The sequence below is a fragment of the Rhinolophus ferrumequinum genome, chromosome 10 (assembly GCF_004115265.2).
Source record: "Rhinolophus ferrumequinum isolate MPI-CBG mRhiFer1 chromosome 10, mRhiFer1_v1.p, whole genome shotgun sequence".
NCBI lineage: Eukaryota > Metazoa > Chordata > Mammalia > Chiroptera > Rhinolophidae > Rhinolophus > Rhinolophus ferrumequinum.
This window is the reverse complement of record NC_046293.1, coordinates 24,985,466-25,008,906: the sequence shown is the minus strand read 5'-3', so window position 1 is coordinate 25,008,906 and position 23,441 is coordinate 24,985,466. Positions and strand designations below refer to the sequence as shown.

The 23,441-nt window shown below is 35.2% G+C and overlaps 1 protein-coding gene across 10 annotated transcripts in view; it reads right to left on the bottom strand.

The window, feature by feature from the left end:
- Positions 1–229: 229 nt before the first annotated feature.
- The window catches only part of RIMKLB (ribosomal modification protein rimK like family member B), a 41,149-nt gene continuing 17,937 nt past the window's right edge, over positions 230–23,441 (bottom strand). For 4 of the 10 annotated variants that reach the window (XM_033117322.1, XM_033117325.1, XM_033117326.1 and 1 more), the window contains 5 exons: positions 17,285–17,515; positions 15,338–15,424; positions 13,826–14,029; positions 8,324–12,187; positions 7,806–7,832 (listed from right to left, as the gene is read on the bottom strand). In XM_033117322.1, coding sequence (XP_032973213.1) covers positions 11,724–12,187; positions 13,826–14,029; positions 15,338–15,424; positions 17,285–17,515 — 986 coding nt within the window. In that variant the 3' untranslated portion in view covers positions 7,806–7,832; positions 8,324–11,723. Of the gene's footprint in view, positions 1,239–4,688; positions 4,852–5,321; positions 7,833–8,323; positions 12,188–13,825; positions 14,030–15,337; positions 15,425–17,284; positions 17,516–23,441 lie in introns of those variants that run through there. The other 6 variants (XM_033117328.1, XM_033117330.1, XM_033117327.1 and 3 more) reach the window with 6 other exon arrangements.

Genomic DNA, 23,441 nt, shown 5'->3' with positions numbered 1-23,441 from the left:
AGTCCCAACCACAAGATCTCATGAAAGTTTAAAATAGGAAAACTGAAAGGAAATCATGAAAGAAAACCATATAGACTCTAAATCTGAGATGAAAAGATTCAGTAGCTCTTATATCAATAAAATAACCAAAATTTACAGAATTAAAGGACAGTTAGTATTTATTACTCAACTGTGTGCTAAGCACTATACATGCATTACAGCATAGCTAATCCTTACACATTAATCTAGTAAAGTAGGTACAGTTATTTCCATTTGTTACAAATACTCTCTTATGGCTTCAAAAGGGTGACTTGTTCAAAGGCCATATAACCAGTACATAATCAAAGTAGAATTTGTATCAATCTTTATAAAGCCAATTCTTTGTTGAAAGTAGTAGGGCTGCATCTGTATACACATGTATGTATGTGATCCCCTACAATTCAAAAGGGGATCAAAATATACGGTGATGGAAGGAGACCTGACTTTGGGGTGGTGAGCACACAATGCAGTATGTAGACGATATATTATAAAATTGTACACTTGAAATTTATACAATCTTATTAACCAATGTCAACCCAATAAATTTAATAAAATTTTAAAAACACACAAAAATTTGAAGGGAAAAAAATAACACAAATACACTAGGTCAGACATGGTGTCTAGCTACAAGATTAAAACGTAATGAGCAGTGCTGTGACAAGTATGTGCCAGAGCTTTGTCACATTAAATGGAAAAAAGCGTGTATTTCTTAAGAAATTTAAAAAAAAAGAAAAAAATAGCAACAATTATTAAACATGGACACAAATGTGATGAAAGAGGCAAGGCAAAATCCATGTAATACATATGTAAACACATGTCTACGTGCCAAAAGAAAGAATAAGCATTTCAGAATATATTACACAGAGATCAGTCTGTCAAGAACTAAAGGAGTTTCATCTTGTAAAAAGTGAAGAAAATGAAAAAGAGAATGACACATGTGGGCTAGACTTCAAGTCTAGATATAAGAACTGAAGTGAATTCATATAAGATGGAGTGGGTAGAAATAGCTGCCCAAAAAAATGAATCATATCCCATGCTATTTCATTTCCAGTTTTGGTGTTTTTATTTTAGAAAATACATTAAATCAAACAGGTTAGAGGTATTGTTTCCTTGTTCTGTGTATTTCTGTCCTCCATTTGTAAAAACAAAGTCAAATCTATCTTCGTCCTTCTGTGAATGAGGTAACAAGCAAAAGGGATCTCTGGTTCCTTCAAAAGAACCTAGGGGGAGAAAAACACATACGGCTCACTTGAATCACAGTTTAAACAGTCATTATAATTTGGATGAGAAAAAAAAAGATAGAAATTAACTAATGTGACAATGTAATATTACAAATTGTCTAGATTACCAAAAAAAATCACAGCCAGTGTTTTTGTAATTATAACATTTTACCTTGGTGATCTCAGCTGAAAAGGGTATACTATGTATACTCTGATTCTGACTTGGAAGACATCTTATGTTCTTATCATTAAAAACTAAAAGCTTAAACCTATGGTTGGTTCATAAGAGCAAACTTATTTACCAAATTTACTTGACTCTTCTTTAGGAGAAACTATTTTAACTCCCTGGAATTTGTTCTCTCTAGTAGGTGAAGAATCAATAGTTCAATTTACAAGTCCATTATATTATCTACTTCATTAAGATGTTGCCAGCACAACAGCCAACATTTTTTTCTTTTTTCTTTATCCCTGAGTTTCGTGACTTATTTCCATTAGACATCCAGGTAAGCATATTGTCTTGTGATTAATTTAAACTGTATTAAAGAGATAATTTATATTTTATAAAAATCAGCCCAAATTTAGACACAGGATTTCATATTAATTAAAAAACACAATCGTATAAAGATCTGTCAATAATATTATTCCTAACAATCCCATAATAAGGATAGGCACTTGTGTTTTATTTTAGTCAGAAAAACTATACCAACAGGAAATAAACTGAGGCAAGAACATCTCTTTTACATCACACAAAACATAAAATTATAGTACCAAAATGCCTGAACAAACAAAATTAAACCTAAATGCAAAGAACACTGTATTGGCATTTAGAAGACGTGGGTCCTAGTCCTGGCTCTATAATCTGGGGCAAGTTACTAACTTCTATGAACTTTTGTTTCCTTACCAGCAAATTCAAGACTATAGTATATGGGGGTGGATGGGTGGCTCAGTTGATCAGAGCGCGAGCTCTGGGCAACAGGGCTGCCGGTTCGATTCCCACATGGGCCAGCGAGCTGCGCCCTCTGCAACTAGAATGAAATCAATGAGCTGCCGCTGAGGTCCGGATGGCCAGATGGCCCAGCTGGTTGGAGCGCGGGCTCTCAACCACAAGTTTGCTGGTTCGACTTCCACCAAGGGATGGTGGGCTACGCCCCCTGCAACTAAGACTGAACATGGCACCTTGAGCTGAGGTGCTGCTGAGCTCCCGGATGGCTCAGTTGGTTGGAGTGCTGGCTCTCAACCACAAGGTAGCCAGTTCAACTCCCGCAAGGAATGGTGGACTCGCCCCCCCTGCAACTGACAACGGCAACTGGACCTGGAGCTGAGCTGCACTCTCCACTACTAAGATTGAAAGACAACAATTTGACTTGAATAGAGCTAATGAGTCCTGGGAAAAACACACTACTGTTCCCCAACAAAAAGTCCTGGAAATACACTCTGTTCCCCAATAAAATCTATAAAAGTAAATAAATAAATAAAAAGACGATAATATATGAGTATAAACTCTTAAGTTTTCCAGCTTGGACACTCTAAACTTCCATGGCAGGCCTTTGTAGGCCAGTAGCTCAATCTGTTACTATGGATATTAATAGGAGTCAGGATTCCTTTTCTTATTTAAGTAATAATTTCTCTTCTGGATATCCTGTTTTTACCATCTATAAGACCTGAAAAGAATTATTTGTTTGCTACTTTAAGAAAGCTAATAGAAAGGCTCAGGTGGTTGGAGTGCTGTGCTCCTAACACCAGGTCGCTGGTTTGATTCCGACATGGGCCAGTGAGCTGCGCCCTCTACAGCTAAGACTGTGAACAACAGCTCTCCCTGGAGCTGGGCTGCCCTGAGCAGAGGGAGATTGGTGTGGATCGGGGTGGACTGGCGTGTGCTGCCATGAGCAGCTGGTGGCCAGCGTGAATGGACGGCAGCCAGCATGAGTGGGGGGGGGGGCGGGGCGGGGGGGAAGCTCATAGAAATCATTCTAAAATATTCACAGACATATCCTAGAAAAAAAGATTTAGATCAGTTACTTTTAATTTTCATATGAAAATTAAAAATTGCTTTCTCTCCACTTATAAAATAAGTAAGTCATGGGGACATAATGTACACCACGGTGACTATAGTTAATAATGCTGTGTAACATTTGAAAATTGCAAAGAGTATTTCTTAAAAGTCCTCATCACGAGAAAAAAATTATGTGTGGTGACGGATGTTAACTAAACTTACTGTGGTGAATATTTTGCAATGTATACAATTATTGACTAATTACGTTGTACACCTGAATCTAATATGTTATTATGTCAATTATACCTCAATTAAAAAAAAATTCAATAAAAAAATCAGAATTAATTTGAAGTTATAAGTCTAGCTAAGATTAAGAACCGTATGCCTTTTCAAGTGATCTTAAACTGTTTGGTTGCCAGAAACAACAAAGATACTATAGTTAAAATAAACAAGTAGTTGAGTGAGTAAACAGGTCTGCATCTTATAAATTTAAAAACTGAAATTTATATCTTTTAATTCTAGGTTTCTTAGTTTCTTCCACTCAGCCTCATCAAATTCTAAAATGTAAAGATTCACATGTCTGAGGGCAGTTGTCAATGCAAAGGAAATAAAGCTGTTTACCCAGGCAGCTAAAGAGAATGCAAATGAAAAGGGGGAGGTACACACAAAGAAAAACAAGCAGGCAGAGATGAAAAATGGTAACACTGGAAAAGTAAAATTCAGAGGGACTGAATGAAAGAGAGAAGCATACAGACAGACTGAGGTGAGAGAGATAAAAAGACACAGAGGCAGAAGCACAACCAAAGAGGAAAAGAGGAAAAGCAAAAACCGTAAGAAAGCCGAACATACAGAGCAGAAGTGATGGGCAGACACAGTGACAAGGAAATGGGACCAGACAGAAAAAAAGATAGTCAATTGAAGAAAAGATCACTTTTACCCCATAATTTTTTCAAATTATATACTTTTGTTGTTATCCCCTCAGTGTTCCCACTAAAAAGGGGACAAACGTATTTTTACAAAATCGTTAATAATGCATATTTCATTTAGCTTGCAAAGTTCTAAAAAAAAAAAATCCGATTTACTGTGAGATAGCTTAATTTTTGCCAACATTAAGCTTCACATATTGGATGTGTTAATGACTCAGTGGGGGAAATCCTGTCACAATCTATATGTATATCAAATCATCACGTTGTACTCTTTAAATATCGTACAATTTTATCTGTCAATTATATGTCTATTAATCTGAAAAAAAGGTTCACATATATCAATTTACTGGATAGAAATCCCTAATTTTACACATCGCTAACTTTTTTTTTTCAAAGTAAAGACTAATAGCACACTACTTAGAAGAAATTCATCCTAAAACAAGGACCTAGTAACATGTATGATTACATATCAGTGACTTATGTAACACCAGTGTCAGATTGAAAACACATTCTTAGTTGAAAATAACTTACCATTTAGAGTCAAATCTAGGAATCTTAGTCCCGTTTCAACTTTTTGCCGCCTTTACTTTACTTGGTAGGTCATGCTCTATCTCTTCTCTGCAGAATTTGTCAGTCGCCATCAATCTGAAGAATTCCTTCTTCTTCTGCGGCCACCTACCATTTTTTTTCTCTGCTGCAGCAGAAGGGTATACAGAAAAAGTTCTTGCTTACTATTCAGATTAAACAGAAAAATTCCTTTAACATTTCATATTTTCACATCTGCACAAACTTCCTCATTGTTTCCCCAAGAAAGACCTCCCCACCAAAAGTCAAGACAAACAAAAATCCCAATCACTGAAAATCAAACAATGTATGATCAATGTTCATGCTAAGCTGGGAAAATTGAAAAAAAAATTAAAAAAAAAGGAAAGATTTAGACACTCAACAGTTGCCATCTCAAGGAGCCGTTTTTTTGGTTATACTTTCCTTCTTCACCTATCCCTATAATCTTATGAATTAATGCATAACTTAAATTTTTAACTAGGTAGTCTACAACTCCTGCAAACTTTAAGTTCAGAGACTACCAAAAGAATTGTGGAAGGTGCAGCAATAAAGGAGTGTTTAAAAGTTAATTCTAGAAACTACGGGTGTTAGGTGCTTTACCTGCTTGAGTTTTCAATGTTCTGGACTGCTTATTGCCCAATGGCTCTGAATACATTAAAACACGAACACATACGCCACCTACATTTAAAATAGGGTAGTATTTGTATGCCCATATAAGCATTGGGTATTTTTTTTGCAAGAGTAATAAATTCATTAAGTCCTTTTAAAAGGACTGACCACAAATGCACATTTCCTCAAACTGTATACATACATAAAAGGAATAGGGCAAAAAAGGGTGACAGAATGACAAATGTAACAGCAGTTGCAGAACTGGAAATCAATACCGTATAAATGTTTTATGTTTGTTAAAATCCTGAGATTCATTTCTATTCCCATTCTCTTTGTCATTGGGGTCTAGGATTCAAAATTTATTCTGTATTAGCTACTCAAAAATAGCATCCAATAATGAACTAGTAATAATAGTAATGGCTTGTTTTTCTTCCACCCCCCCAACTACCTTTACCCCAAAAGAAAAATATGTAGTTTTGCCAACTTAAAAATAAAACAAACTGACATAAGCACCAAAGGCTAGTCAACAGTGGCACTGCGGTGACATTGTTTCTACTTTCTGACTCCTTCCCCCATCTCAAACCCCACCCTTTGACCTCTGTATATGGGATGAGCCTGAGCAGGAGAGTTGGTGATGGCAGGACTGCGCCGTTCCCACGGATGCTCCTAGAGGCCTGCTGTGCTTCTGGGAACTGGGGCACAGGAATGTCTGTCTGACTGAAACCTAAAACAACAACAATTCACCCCCCCCTCATGTTCCCAAACCCCACAATAGCAGCCAGGTATATATATATGCTATATAAGACCTATCTAACAAACTGAATATGGTAAAATCTGAAAGCAAGATCATTCTTATCAAGTCAGTACTCTTCATGGGGCAGCAGAATGGAGGCTGTTAAATTCTCCATGTCCCACGCAATCATAGTCCACACATTCTAATGCCAGCCATTCTTATCAATAAGAGAACAAGGTTCTCCTGTACAAGCCTTTTTTAGTGTACATCATAAATTCCTGCAAGAGTGTAGTTGGGGTTCCTTTGTTAGTAAATTTCAGTTCGACAGATGAATATTTTTGTCTTAAAATGGTTAGGGAAGTGTCTGTCCCTATCTTATATGAGTGAACTAAAGCACAAAACAGGTTACAATTTATCTCATGCCTTCAACGTAGAAATAACATTACAAGCCAGGATTTCCTACTCACTAGTGATTTATTGGATAGGACATCTTAAAGCCACAGGAAAGGAAATCTTTGGATAGGACATCTTAAAGCCACAGGATACAATTATGCAGAAGTATAGGACCTTGAAAAGGTCCTGACTACTATTACTGAAATTCTACCTATTAGAAAGAGGATTGTCTCCCAAAATGATAATAATTCATATCAGAGCAAAAACTTTAGAAAGAACAGGAAAAAGGAGGAAAGGGTAATTGGGCTGGGGTATACAGAGGAGGGGGTAGTATATTAACAAACAGGAAGGCTATTAAAATGGAAATGTTGTATTCCTATTCCTGCCACTAATTTTGTTTTATGGCCTTCGTTAATCTGCTTAACAATCTTGTGCTTCAGAAATGCCCTCTGATCTGTTCAAACCTGTAGTTTAATGTTCAAGCCATTATTTTATGATACTCAAAAACTACTCATATGTGTTAGAACTAGTGTCTCAGAAATGCTAAAATGATTAGTTCTGAAATCACACTGCTCCTACAATAACAGAAATGCTTTCTGCTATCTTTGGCTCATCATTCCCTTTCACTTGCAGAATGATGTCACAGAAAGAAAAGTACTAAGGTCAACTAAATGCTATGGTGAGTTATTACCACACACGTAACCTAGAACCTAATTTTACCTTTTCAAAGCTCTAGTTTTCCATACCTGTCAACTCCTAATTGATGTCTTTATACTGTGAGCTCACTGTGTATTCGGAACACCAACCTCTGAAAAAGCTTAAGCCAGAGTAGCACAATGGAAGAAACAAACAAACCCAAAACAAAAACAAAGCCAAAAAAGTCACACTCTGAATACTTAATTATAGACATAAATGCAAGGAATGGAGTTATCTATATGGTTAAAAGCAGATCCCCAAAGAAAGTCCTGAGTTCATCCCAACCAATTCAAACTTTACCCCCAAAAGTTCTTTTTTAATCAAATTATTTGTTAGATATAGTTATGCATTATTTTTTAAAACGAGACTTATTACAAATCCATGGTTGCCTTTAAAGTACATAAATTCTTTTTTTAAAGGAAAGTAAAGTTAGCCTTGTGATGGAAAGAAAGGAGAAAGAGTCAAATTACCTGCAAGCAGCTGGGCTGTGCCTGAATCCAAACCGCTGCATTTACCATTCATTATACAGCTGCATTATTGGGGGAAGGGGAGTTTAGAAGGGCACTGACCCCGAAAGTTCTCAATACTTCTCACTCATCATCAGGAAGGGGGAAGAAGGAAAGTTTTTTCTCTGGGTATTTTTTGTTTGTTTGTTTTTGTTTTTTTGGCTCCTGAAAAGGCTGGCAAAGAACAGTAACAGTGCAAGCAGTTAGAATATTTCTTTAAAAACAGTTTAAAAAAATGCAAAATATTAAGGAATGTAAACACCAAAACTTTCGTTAATATAGAAAAAATTTTCACTAGAGTTAGGCAGCCACCCCAAAACATCATGGCAAAAGGGCATTGGTATAAAAGAAATAAAATACCACACAAAAATTCAAAGCAAAACTAAAAACTTCAAATTAAACCTGGAAGACTAGAAGATTCCGACAGCAGATTTCTGTCCACTACTGAAACATTCCAAAATCCAAGCTTCAAAGGCGCCTAAATGTATCTTAAATGAAACTTTGTTTTGTTTTTTTTTTAGAAAAAAAAAGAAAAGAAAGCAATAAACCTGGTTATAAATCCTGCAATATATTACATTTTAAAATATCCTAGTACAACAAAAACAAATTTTAAATGAAATTAAACAAACAAACAAACAAATAAAAACAGTAGCAGCAGAGGTTACCTGTCTGAGCACCTACATTTTCTTAGGAGGGGATCGTGTCTCACCAGCCACATAGCCCATTAACCTTCTCAAAAAGAGTGAGCCAGGAGAAAATAACACAAGATTTGATTTCACAATGTCTCTAGCTCCCCAGACCCCAAACTGGGGATTCACTGAATGAAGAGAATTTGTTTTTCCATTGTTTTCTTCTTGAGAAAAAGAAGAGATGATTTTGAAAGTCAATTACTTCTTTCAATGCCTTCGATAACTTCTCAAAAGTCTGATAAAGTGCTGATGAAAGCAAGTCTCTTGATGGATTTTTACAATGTTCCAGGGTATTTTCTTATTGATAACATATACAGAAAGATTTTAAAGTTCAGTGCAGTAAAAGCCAGCAGAAATGACCAATCAATTATAGGCACCAAAAAAGAAAAAAAAACTATTAAAAGTTTTAAATGGAATAGTTCATATTTATATGTATGTGTGTGTGTGTGTGTGTGTGTATATATATATATATAATAGTCCAGTTTTCATCATGGGTGACAAAAAACAGTATCAGAAAGAATTACTTTTAAAATACAATTCAGAATTAATTACAATTTTAACAATGCACAATTTTACAGTAATTCAGATTTTGGCATAATGATTATACATATTTGATAAATACATTTTTACCTCTTATAATAGCAATAAAGATTAAACAAAAGTTATTGAACAATATAAAAATATATTTAACTTTCACTTAATTATCTGGGCTGTTTTATGGGGGTTCTTCCAGAATGATATGTTCATTTTCTTTACCTTAATTTTTGAAGGATTTCAAGAAGATATTCATGTTTTTAAAGTCTAAAATGACCATTCCTTCCCTTTTCAGTCTAACATATGAGTATACAATCCAGAAATAGGTTGGTAAAGCTAAGTTTTAATATAGTGTGAATGCACAAAAGATGGATAGTGAATAAAATTAATATATCTGATATTCCTTATAATATAGTTGGTTAATTTGGTAAAATTTTTTTAAGAGGCTATCTATATTTTTCCTGGTGCCTTATCCCACCCAACACAAACCTTGAATACTTCATCAGAAAGAGTGTTCTATTTGTGTTTTAAAATTCATTAATCTACATACATGTGATATGTAACTATTCAAAGTGTATGTAACATAATTTAGGTGGCAACCAGATAGTCTCTACACAAACATATGAATAATGATTTAATTAAGTAGTTCTTTCTCCCTTATTTCTTTCTCTTTCCCAAATAGTGTACATCCTCCAAAGTATGGTCTTTCTGTGAAAGAAGTACCAAGTATTTAATGAGTCAGAGGTACTTATGTAAGTCCCATAATAAACCTGTTCAAGTCAAATTCTTTTAGATGAGATTAGAGTATCATAAAATGAATTAGAAACTCCTCTTACGTATCTTTTTATGAGGTGAAATGAAACACCGCACAGATCAGAGGTACTATTCTATTTGTCAACAATCAACCTTTCACTCAATTTTAATATTATTTCATTCTATGGAAAAAAACAAATTTTATTACATTCCTTTTTAAAACGGGAGAAAAACTGTACAAGCATGATCAAACCTGTGTTAGAGCTGGTTAATACTGATCTTTTATTATTGCCTTGAAGTCTCTCTAGTAGTGTCCAAGAGATAAAGTTTAAAGTCCATCTGAAGGAAAAAAGCACTGGAGAGACAAGAAAGGACTTGGGTATAAGCTTCAGAGGATTGTAGGGAGATGGAACTTGCTGTTTAAAAAAAGTACGTTGAGCTCTGGAGCATCTCCATTTCTTAACACACCTTCCAAACCATCACTGGCATAGTTTTACCCATGTTTTAAAGGCTCATATTATGTGCAGTTTTGGGGCTTTTATAAATTCAGAAAGTAAAGGTATATAAAGAGTAGAGAGTACTGATGGCTTCAGAGTAGGGCTATATAAGAGACTTAATACTGCTAAGTCCCCAAACAAAAACGTCCAGCCCACCCGATCTCAAAACCTATGTGTAATAGGAGAAAACGAACAGCCAGAAGCATTGAAGAAAAGCATATAGCCTTGAATAAATCATACACTGAACAGTCTAAAACCAAAGGAAAAAAAACCAAACAACATATACACAAAAAGGCCTAAGAAGCATCTATTCTCCTTCTGTCTGCAGGTGAGTATCTCTACCCTAGGGGAGTATAGTTATGAAAACAACTCATCTGTTTTTTAAAGTAAAAAAATGTGTTGCCCACCATGCTCCATTTTCTAGAATCTATCCTTTTTGAATGGTTGGTGTAAACAAAAAGCAAAACACATACACATGCATGCGTGCACACAGACACATATATACTCCTTCCTAAAATGTGAAAAATGCAAATATATAATGCTGGGATTAAAAATCACTTCAGCTTTATACGTAAGAACTTACAGGCCCTTGATTTGTACCCCCTCAAAATACTTTTCCTAGTCCTTATTCTTTAAATGCCCAACCACCAAAAGAAAAAAGGAAAAAATAAAAAGCTTTATATGCACACGTTTCAAGTCAGTGTCTTGTTAACAAAAAAAAGGTAGCATTTTCTTCACTTTGGCCATTGTTAAAGATGCAGGCATAGATCAGGGAATGTTAGACTAGCATGTTTAAAAAAAAAATGCAACATTAACAGAGCATATATCTTTCAAAAAAGACTAAAACACTAACAAATACAGGTCAATGCACATATTTTAAATGAGTGTAATTTTATCTACATTGGAGTAAATGTTATTTTGTGTACCAGATATTGCAATACTGTTCATTTCCCTTTTATCATGCAAACATGCCAATTTTGTCATTAAAGAAACCTTTATTGGGTCATATTCATGTTGCCCCCCCCACCAAAATTAAGGGATAAAACTAAAAACAAAAATAATAAATCCCAATAAGAGCCCCTCAAGACTTTATGAACATAAAGATGCTAGTTAATACGGTAAAGCCAGAATTTTCAGATTTGTATAAAAAAATTCATGTAATTTCGGTAGATGTTTTCCTCACCCATTACAAATCTTTGCAACACAATGTGAAGTTACACTACTCTGAAATTTGTATCAACTGTGTAAAAACAAAAGGGACTATGAAAAAAATTTATGTTTCCCATGGCCTGAGAGCATACAACATTTTGAGTAATTTAAAAGGGTAACTATAAGAGCCTCACATTTTTCTCTCTCTCACCTCTTTTGCCTCTCTAGCTGTAGAATTTGCAAATGAAAGTCAGTAACATCTTAATAGCAGAGGTCCTGTCTAGCTCCCTCTTCTTTTCTCCTAACTAATCCTACTAAATTTTCTCTCATCTTCCTGAGCATCTTCCATGAACAGCATTGCAAATTGGTTTTTTTAAAAAAAGAAAAAAAAGAAAGAAGAAAGTTTTACAAGGGTTTTGTTGGTTAATTATTTACCAGTGGAGTCACTCCACCAGGAGTTCGATTTCATTGGCTAGCAGCTGGTTCATGTTGAATAGGCCCCCTGGGAGCTTGGTGAGCAGTTCTCGCTCGGTGCTTTCAGGGTCGCTGTCAACAGAGCTGGAACTTGCGCTCATGTTGTCGACAGCAGTGCTGGCTGGGGGACCCAGCTCCGGCTCACTAGTCTCACTGGCCGTGGACACCACGGAGAGCAGGGACATACGCCGGGTGAGCCGGCCAGAGGGCAGAAGGGAGGCGGCATAGTCCGCTATGATACCAGCTACATCTAGATTACAAGCCTTATCAAAGGCGATGAAACCTACATTTGCATTGGCCTCGCAGACACAGAAGGAGCCGTCATCTTTCATCAACAGGTCAATGCCACACACATCCATCCCCAGGATATTAGACACCTGGATGGCTAGCTGCTTCCCTTGTTCACTCAATGAGCACATCATCCCCACACCACCTGGCAAAGGGGAAACAAAATAAGTTACCAAAATGATAAATATCTGCAGTAAAACTAAAACTGGCCCTAAGGATAACCCTTTATCGTAAATTAGTGAAAACAAAGTGTAAAATCAGGACTTTGAAGTCTAAGTTTCCTTCACTGGGGAATCCCCTTCCAACTCAGTCTCTCAAAGAATTCATGACTTAGTACTTTTTCAATGTACTATTTATTCTGAAGAAGACATTAAACTTGCACTGAAGCCTATCTTACTTCAATAATATAGACCAAGTACAAGGAATTTTTGCAAAAATACAATTATGACAAAAATTAAGAGATGAATAATATGGATATAAAGGACAGGCTGGAATCTGGGAACCTGAACAAGGGGACCTAAACGTAGCCCTCTTCCTCTACACTTCCTCTACAGTTCTCACTCCCATCTATCTGCCATTCCTCAGCCAAAAGGACTCTGGGGCTTAAGGTAGCTGACTGAATGTAGGTGAAGCTTTGGGGTTTACTGTTGTCTGAGAGAAAGGAATTAGAACTAGATTTTCTCGTTTGGAGACTAGTTTCAGGAAGCTCCAAAATAAGGACTAGAAAGCAAAGAATTTGGAGAAAAGCTTGACTCAAAAAGCTTTATGTATCCACAGGAGGAAAACTGACATCAGCATTATAAAAATATGCCTAATGTCTTTGACCTCAAAGAGGCCAAAATATAACTACAAAGGTAAGCTGAGTCCTCCCTTCCACCGAGGCTGGAAGAGTAGGGAGGGAGTCCATTTGAAGTACGACTGGCACACGAGCCTATGAATTAAATGACTCTGCTTCTCAGCATCTCTAGGACTGAGCCCCTCTGGAATACTCCAAAAAATCAGAGCAGAGCCATGATTTGATAACAACAAAAAAATAACAAGCCATCTATGACTTGAATAAAAGAAATACAAGCACTTTAAGGAGATTCAAGTTCAACACAAAAAGACTTTCTGAAGCTAAAACAAAAACATGAGTACCCAACTAAAAACTTAGAAGAACTAAAGGAAAGTATAGTCACTTTTGTGAGCCATAACTTGGAAACTCAAGTGTTAAGAAATACTTCAAAGCACATACAAAAAGCCTGAGGTGAAATCACAAAAGAAAGATAAGAAATATGGAAGACTGAGCTAGATAAGATTACTGAGAAAGTGAAACAAACAGAGAAGAAAAAACCCAGACTAAGCTCTAAGGCACTTCAACAATAAGAGATCTCAGAAAATACACATCTAAATAAATCAAAATCAGCAATTTTGTTTGGACCAATGGGTAAAAAGAGTTAGGGCACTTCCATCTTAAATGAACTCCAATTATACACAAAATAAGCATATCAACAAAGAAGGAATCTTTAATTCTGGTCAGATATTTCATATATGTCTGAATTGAGTTACAAATTGCGCCTGGCTGAAAATATTAATTCATGATTCAGAGAAATTCAATTTCATTACTAGAAAAACAACTGAAAAATATATTTATTATATTCATGGTAAGTCATTAATCATATTTACATATGAAAGATAATGTGTTTTTCAACTAAGTAAAAAGCTCTGTAGTTATACACAAATACTAATTAGACAAGCTGTAATATTCCTTTATATACTAGAAAGACACCTGCATCATTTTTACCTAGTGAGCAGTTGCTTTGCATCCTCCCATCTGTTGAACAACGTAACATGGTGCCAACCACACGGCCTCCCACAACAATGACACGTACATCCCGTCCATGAGACTCTTTAACATACTTCTGGAACAGGTATGGAGCTTCATGGCGAATAAGATGGCTTAGATCAGCCAAATGGTGCTTGTCTCGAGCCAAGAAAACTGCTTTGCCTGTGATTGAAAAAGAATAAAAAATATATGCAAGTCATCAAACTGTGGGTAGGTTGCTATCTATTACCTCCATCTTTTTGTCTGAATCTGCTCTTTCAGAACCAGTTATTTTTTAACCAAAGTAATATAGTTATGATAATTAGTGATAATGCAAAAATGTATATAACGAAGTTAATAATCTCCTTTTATGAGTCCCTCTATGCCCAAATTCTTACAGTAACCTAGAATTTATTTCAATATGTTGTGAGTAGGTATCTAAAATTTGTATTCCTCCAGGTTAGACAATGCCAGCCTCACTTATTAGCAAAATATTTCCCTTTAAGTTAAAACATGTCATATATTATTGTACAATATATTAATATACTATACTTGTATATAGTAAAATAGCAGCATGTCACTACACATCTAGTTTTATTTCTGAATTCTCTAGTCTGTCCCATTGGTCTATGTGTAAATTTTAACGCCAACGGAAGTGGCTGTTTTTAAAATAGTTATATGTTTTAACATTCTTCCAATTAAGAGGAGGAGGAATCTATGTTGCATCCCTTTAAATCTAGGAGGGTTTGTGATTGCTTCAAAACCAACAGAATACAGCAGAAGCAATTCTATATGACTTCTGAGGCTAAGTCATAAAAGCTCATGTCACTTCTTTGGGTCATTGGAGTATCCCTCTAGGAGCCCTGAGACTTTTTGGCTGCCATACTGGAGAAGCCAAATATAAACAGTGCAGTCAACAGTCCCAGCTGAACCTTGATCCAGCTATCCCTGTCAAGGCACTAAATCTCATGAAGCACTTGGATTTATGAATCACTTTATGCCTTAAGAAAACCTTCCTTAATCTTAAGTCATTAAGATATTTTCATACACTGTCTTCTAAAGCTTTGTATTTCTGCCTTATACATTTAAGTCTTCAAACTATAAAAACTGGGAGGGTGAATGATTGGAGTTTGTGATGTGGAGTCCTTGCATTGTTGAAGAGAAAGGTAAAGGTATTAACTTGAGACTCCACCTAAATTAAGTGTGCATCTTAAAATTTCTAAGATAACCACTAAATGAACAGAAATAGCCAAACGGAAACTGTAAGTCTGGGTTACCATACACCTAGCAATTACCCTCTAATTATTCTTTAGAATCCCTGCTTCAAAAGCTATACATTTCAGTTGATAAGACTACTGTCTAATCAATAACCATGAGCAAATACAAAATAATTGCTCTGATCTAAGGAAAAAATCTCTACTGTATAATACCCTTACTGATTCTCCAGAATAAATTTCAAAATTAGGTACCAAAGCAACGACTAATACATACCTCTATGACCCCGTGTATTCTTCACTACCATTGGGAACTCCAGTACTTCTGCTTCATCAATCATTTTAGAAAAATTCTCATGGCCACCTGGTTGGAGACAAAAAAAAGAAATTTAAAAACAGTAGTAGAGGTGTTTTGTGATGAATTTTATCTACACTAAGGTCAGCCAGACAAGGGAGGTAGAAGGTAAGGACCTGATGACTAAATTTTGTTTTTCTTGGAGAAAGCAATAAATAAAAGTCAAAAGCACAGTTAAACATCAGTTTAAAGCAACCACGCCTTTTAAAATAGATAAAACCTACCTTAAATTATAAATATTCTAATATCCAACCTAAAGAAATTAAGTATCCTTCAGCTAAAACAATTTTTCCTAATTCTATACCATTTTTCACATTTTTATCCTTTATACTTCCACCATACAAATAATAGAAACCCCACGGTCTACTTTAGTATATTCGATTCCCTGTTTGGATTAAGAAACAGAAAAATGAGTCAGTTCAGAAGACTCATCCAAGATCGAAGATGTTGCATGTGCATGTATGTGCATGTGTACACACGTTTACACACACACACACACACACACACACACACACACACACCCCTCTCTCAAATATACAAATTAAATTTTCTTATCTCCATTATTATTCAGAGTTGTTTCTACACTGAGCTATTCAGTACCTGTGTGTTAAATCTTGCCTCTTACTGTTTTTATTGCCCAAGAACGAATGACACAAGTAGCAAAATTGGATTGTAATTATAAAAAAAAATACCATGGTGATACAGAAAAATTAAACCAGGAAACAGTTCATTAAACAACTGCAATGCCATAAATTTGCAGCTTAGAGAAATTAAGATAATTCAGTCCCCAAATTTTAAACCTTCACTATTAGAGCACAGGTAATATTTAATTTGGTTAAACCTTTTCTCCTTTCCATCCTCTTAACATGAGAATAATAGACCCATGATATAAGCAACAACATCCCAAAAGTATCAGAAAGATAAAATTCTCAAATTATTCATATTGTCTCTTGTGCAAGTGCTAAAAACAGCCAATTGTATCACATATGCCATACAGACTTGGAGAGTTCCCTTTTTAAGAATATTAAAAATAAGAGGAGGACAGGGACATTTATTTGTAGAAATATCTATTAAAAAAACTGTACTGATTTATAGTAAATCTTATCCTTTCCGAAATAGAAGAACTGGAAAGGTAGAAAACATTAACGTAATATTGTTTATAGCAATGCTACTCAAAGTGTGGTCCAGTAACCTGTGCCCGTTTCTGACTTCTTTGCTACTGATATGTGACCAGATAAATATAAAAAGAGTAAGCGCTAGAAGCTTTTATAGCAATACGGTATTGCTGTGATATTTTTATTGTACTTTAAAGAAGTACTGGTACAAATCAGAATGCATACCCAAAATAGTATCGTCTTAAGAAATAAGAAAATATTTATGAAGAATTATCATGAAAATGGTAATAAAGATAAACAGATATTAGAGACGTCATCAAATTCTATTATCTTTTAGGAGCTGCCAAACTAAGGCCTGTGGGACAGATTTGGCCCACTGCCTTTTTTGTAATAAAGTTTTATTGGAATACAGCCACATTCATTTGTTTAAGCATTTTCTTTAGCAGCTTTCACACTAGAACAGCATTACTGAAGGTCTCACAAGACAGAATTTATAGCCTGGAAAGCGCAAAATATTTACTATTTGGCCCTTTACAGGAAAAGTTTGCTAAGTCTGTTCTACCCATATCATGGAATTAAATATTAGAACGTGATTCATAATTCTACTGCCAGTTTGTTAAAACTGAAAATCACTTCTGTAAGAAGTTCTTTCATGCTCACAAATTTCCTTGTATCACATAACCCTATTAGTTTAATGTGCTTTCAAAACAATCAGTTCTCTAAAAGTTAGGTTATGACTTATTAGTGAATTCACCATAAGAGAAAGTATCTGGCAGAGGAACACCATGGCCAGCCAACTCTTGAAATGTCCAGAACTTATTAACACAATTCAGGATGGCTTGAGGTCGATTCATCAAACGGCATCCCATCTTCTCTAGATGGCGCAAAACAGTGATGTCACTATCGCTCTGCACCCAAGGGGTTGGTACTCTCACTACGACCACCTGGGGGTAGGCAGTAATTAGTTCTCCATTGATCCGCAGACCTGAAATACATAGGAATGAAGCCAAAACCATTAAAATGAAATATGCAATAAAATAGAGGAATAGAAGCATATCAAAGCTTGAGTCACAAAACTAAATGTACTATTTTGTTGACATTTCATTGGGACAAAGAGACATCCCTCCTTAAATTATATTTCTTTGTAAGAAAAAAGAAAATTTAATGATAAACTTCTGTACTGGTTAAATAAATTATGGTACATGTCAATACAATTAAATACTGCATAGCTATTAAAAAGAATGTCATAAATCTCTGTGTTCAGAGATGGAAAAATGTTCAGATGTTGAATTTTTAAAAAAAGCAAATCTGAGAATAAGTTTTACCTGTGTTTACATATGCAGAGAAAATGTATGCAAGAGTAAATGATGTAAATGGCTTCTCTCTGAGTTTGAGTGGGTGGCAAGGCAGGAAGAGGAAGGCAGAATGGGAAACTAACATTTTTCTCTATGCAATTCTCTATTTTCTTTATGTTCTTTTTTTAAGTGAGGACGTCTGATATCATAATGAAAAGAATAGTTTAAAAAAAGAAGTTTCTGTAATTTTATCCAATACCATTCTATTTAAAGAGTTCCCCAGTAATGAAACAAGGTATTTATATGAGATAATCCTTAACACCTATTTTCATTAAAAAATAATAGATATACTTGTTTAAAAAGTTCAAATACAAAAAGATATAACGTATTCACCGCCCATTCAACATCACAGGTACTTAAGTGTTAATACTTAGTATGTATTTTCCCCACCATTAATCTTAGTATAGAAAAAAAAAATGTAACTTTTAGAAAAATGAAGTGTTTTATATTATTTTATGTCACTTTCTTTCACTTACTTAAAATTATACCACAGACATCTTTCTATGTCAGTGCATATATAGTTTTATTCCCTTCACTTTTTTTTTTAGGGGACCAAATGGAATTATATTTTATAGATATACCATATGATCAATCTCTTATTCATGGGCATTCATTCTTTCAATAAATATGAAGCAATTACTATGCATCAGATTATTTTCTAAAAGTTGGTAATAAATTGGTAAATAAGGCAGATAAGGTCCTGTGGAGGAGACTGCGCCATGACATGATTAACTGCTAATCTGACCCTTGAGCTAGATTTGGCCCCGAACAGAGACTGCTTCCCCTAAACCCCTTCAGAAAGTGCCCGACCCCTCCCCTGTGCCCTAGGCATGCTGGTTCTTGTAACACGCCCTGGCCCTCCCCAGATCAAGTACGTAAGACATTTTCCCCTCATCTGGGACAAGTTATGCCCCAGTATCCCTATCCATCCTGCTCTGTCCTATATCATCCTATAGTGCCTGCCATGACATGCCTCATAAATAAGTTCCCTTAATGAACACCATGTTATACGACAGTTGTCAGCCTTTCTCCAGTCTTCCGGCCCTGGGAAATTTTACGTAACAGACCCTTGCTCTCAAGACGCTTTCATTCTAGTGGGAGAGACTCTATGTATTAATTTTTATAACATTAGCTTTTAAACATGGTAGAAGTCCTGATACAGGAAAGATTGGTGACAGGTAACAGCTGACTTATGGCATAAGCCTTGAGATACTGTATGTTTAAAGAAAAGAGAAAGACACTTCAGATGTAAGGGAGTAGCTGAAGTCACAGAACAAAAAGAACAAGAAGAACAATGTCTGCCTCAATTACAACTTGTACTGATATAAAAGATAAGGTTGGTCAGTTAAGGTGTCAAACATGCAAAGTCACAAATTTTTATTGACATATATTCAATATATAACATTGTATCAGTTTTAGGTGTACAACATAACGATTCAGTATTTGTATATATTGTGAAATGATCACTACACTAAATTTAGTTGACATCCATCACCTCACATAGTTAACAATTTTTTTCTTGTGATGAGAACTTTTAAGATTTACTCTTAGCTACTTTTAAATATAAATACAGTATTGTTAACTACAGTCACCATGCTGAACATTACATCCCCAGAACTTACTTATCTTATAACTGGAAGTTTGTACCTCTTGACCACCTTCACCCATTTCCTCCACCCCACCCTCACCTCTGGCCACCACCAAACAGTTCTCTGTATCAAGGACTTTGGCCCCACATATTAGTGAGATCATACAGTATTTGCCTTTCGTTGTCTGACTTATTTCATTTAGCACAATGCTCTCAAGGTCCATCAATGTGTCACAAATGGCAGGATTTCATTCTTTTCTTTGACTAAATAATATTCCATTATGTACACACATTTTCTTTATCCGTTCATCCATCAATGGACACTTAGGTTATTTCTATGTCTTAGCTACTGTAAATAATGCTGCAATGAACTTGGGAGTGCAGGTGTATCTTCAAGATAGTGATTTCATTCATTTCCTTCAAGTAAATACTCAGAAGTGGAATTGCTGGATCCACAAATTCTGAGTTAAAGAGTTTTCATCTGTTCTGACTAAGGTAACTGAGGGTGTGTGCTGAATATTACCTGTTGACACCTCACACTATTACCCCACCCCCATCTTTTAATCTCTCCGTTAGGGCAGGGGCTAGAAACATTTCCATGCTCCTTTGCCAACAGGATTCCGTTTAGAGAATCCAATGAGAAACAATTACACAAAATTTTAAAGTGGAAGTCACTGTTCTCCAGAGGCAGCTCTGGGTAGGTACATGGTCATCAGGCAGATGTGAGGTTTCGCCAGTGGCTTTAGGCATTCTCCTTACAATCCTTCACTGTGCTGCTACAGGCATCTTGAGATCAGCAACAGCAGATTTCTGCAATCCTGCACGTTCTCATTCCTTAGGCTTTGGCAGTGATTTGCCTCAACAGTCACTCAAAAAAAGCTAAAGAGTATTACTATTATTTTTAATCGGAAAAAAAAAACCTAGTGACCAGATTGGAAGTGAAAAGTGTGAGACTAGGCTATGGAGAATGAGAAAGTTGGAAAGGGAAGCCAATTTAGAACAGAAGATGCTGAATTTGCATCTAAATATGAAAGATTTTGGTGATAACATAAGGACAAAGTAGAACTACTCTGTAATAGTTGAAATATGGATCGGAACTATTACATATGTGCATATATAATTCATATTGATACTATGGAATGTGTGTGTGTGTCTGTGTGTGTTTATTTATTTATTGGAATCAGCCCAAGATGTAATCACTAAAGAAATCAGGATATACAGACTGAAAAACAAAAGGAAGAAACAGAGAAACCTAGAACCAAGATTTGGTGGATGTCAATAAGGAAGCAAAAACCTGAGGAAAAGTCAGTCAAAAAACAAGAAAAATCTAATGGTAAGTACTATTATGAAAGATAAGAAAAGTCAGTATTATCAAGGGGGAATGATCAAATTCACTAAATAAAACAGAGGTAACAAAAAGATTGAATTTTGAGAAAAGCTTGAGTGATCAGGAAAAGAGAAGCCATCAACTGTCAAGAAAATTCAACCATTATTACATTATCTTCTCATTTCCCTAAACTGTAGACAGCTTTTGCTCTTTTTAAGAAATGGGGTAAAGAAAGCAATGAAACTGTTCCATGCTCAATACATACCTCCAGTAGCAACAACCTATCTGCTGCCACCAGAAAAATGGGACTATAGGAGTACTACTCTACCCAAGGCAGTCAGATCTGCATTGTACACTATGGGTATTATTGAGGATGGAAAGAAATCCAATGCCTTCAGTAACAGAAACACTTTGTTATTCTAGGCAATGAGAAGGTGATCCAAGGCTGGAAAGAAGGGAAGGTACAGATGAATGTGAGCCAAAATAGGCAAAGTAACATCTCTTATGACTCTGCTACTGATCTCCTGGACACTCTTAACAAATGCCACTCTTTAAGAATCCATTCTTATAAGAATATATATGCCTTTCCTATCTGCTTGGCTGCTTCCTAACAAGATATATTTTGTATTTCCCATCAAAATATCCCTCTTTAACACTCTCAGTAATCCTTTTCCCCTCCAATTTGTTTCTAAGTCTTATTTAGCTATCAATCCCAGGCAGAGACAAATTTTTTTCTTCACAGGTAAGTTCTATTGGGAATGATGAGGAATCAATAAAATTCCTTTCCCAGACCTTCATCAGTTGGTACAGAAAGAAACAAAAGGAAGACTACTATAACAGTGTTCCTCATTATCACTGAGGATTACTGCATTGCAGCTGACAGTCATGTGTTTAAAAAAAAGAGAGAAAATGGATGAACTAATTTTTTTAATTCAATTAACTGAATAAAAAATTTTTGACAAGAAAGGAAAGAAAGGAGAAAGAGAAAGGGAAAACAGAAAGCAAGCAAACAAGCACAATCATTATGGCTATCCATTTTTAAAGCATTTTTTTATGGAAGGTAATGACTGGTTAGCTTTTTTTGTAAGTACCATTATAAAATACAGAATTTGAGGTCAAGATAACCAACTCTATGCCAAAAGTTGGCAAAAGGAAGAAAGACATACCAAATTTAGAGAACACTGATGTCACTAGCTAAAATAATACATCTCCTTAGATTTTATTTATAAATGCTTAAACATGCAAGCTCTGCATGTTTACGTACATTCTCTTTAGCTTCTCTACAGATAGTTAAAAAACTGGCTTAGGAGAAATACTTCATGAAATTGATAAACAAAAAGACAAAATACCCTTAAGGGATTCATCCATTTATCTAGTCATTTTAGTCATTCAAAAACATTTGCTGAGCACCTACTTTTCAAGATACTCTGAATCTGAACCTTGGGATAAAATCCTAGCCACACCTGATAAGTTCTGAGAAGGATGGGGGGGAGGGGAAACATCTAAAGTACTTGACTGACACACAGTAAGTCCTTAGTAATTGTTAGTGGCTTTCAATTACTCTCAGTTTACAATAGTGGGGTAGAGGAGGTTGCTGACACATGATAACTGTTACTAGCAATAGGACTTGGAAGAACGCTTTTGTCCTCAATCCTGATCAAATATTTCTGGTTTATTTAGTATTTGATGCATACGGATTCAGTATTAAAAACAAGATGATAGTCTTCTATTTTGCTAATTTAGCATGAAAACTTGTGTTTATGAAATTATTTTCCTTACTATTATCCTAATGTGATTTGAAAATTAAAAGCTGAGATACTATATCCAACCTTATTATTATAGTTTCTTCATACATAAAATATAATAGCAATCTTTACTGAAATGGTAAAGAAAAGCTATACAGAAGTGAGGAAATATGTAATTTAAGTAACTGTTAATGAAGCTAGACATAAAAATTTACTGCAGTCTTCTAACAGCAACATACTGTACAAGAGGGGAGAGAGAGAGCAAAGCATCCTGTAATGTAGGCAAACCTTTTAAATGTCGAGCCCGTGGTCCACTTTGAAAAAGGGTAAACCTTTTTAACAGTGGCTCCACATTAAAGATAAATACTTGTTTATGTCAATCTGTTCTACCCAACTTTTAGCAATCACAACTGCATGATATCAAAACTTTCTGAATACACCTATAAATAAATATAAATAAAAATAGAGAAATATAAACATATTTATATAACCATATAATTTTAAATAAATATAAGTAGTAGTAAATATAAACTGAAAGCTATGGAACAATAAATAATGAAAGGAATTACTTTGACATGGCACTTATAAATAAGGACCTGCTTGTTTATTTGCAAGAATGTCACATTTCCCAGTTTATCTCACTGCATCTGTCTGTAATTTATCATAGTGAGTTTTATTCATACAGCTATACCCTAATTTGTAATACTCAGCATCACATATAAAACTATAGCTATTTCCAAGAGCAATTTGATCCCTAAATGTGAAAGAATTTAAAGTATTAGAGGTACAACTAATCCAATTACTTCACTTTCCTGAAATACTTTGGAAAAAGACAGGTAAACACTGATAAGACAGGTATAATCACTTGGTACTGGCAGAGAAGATAAAATTTTATT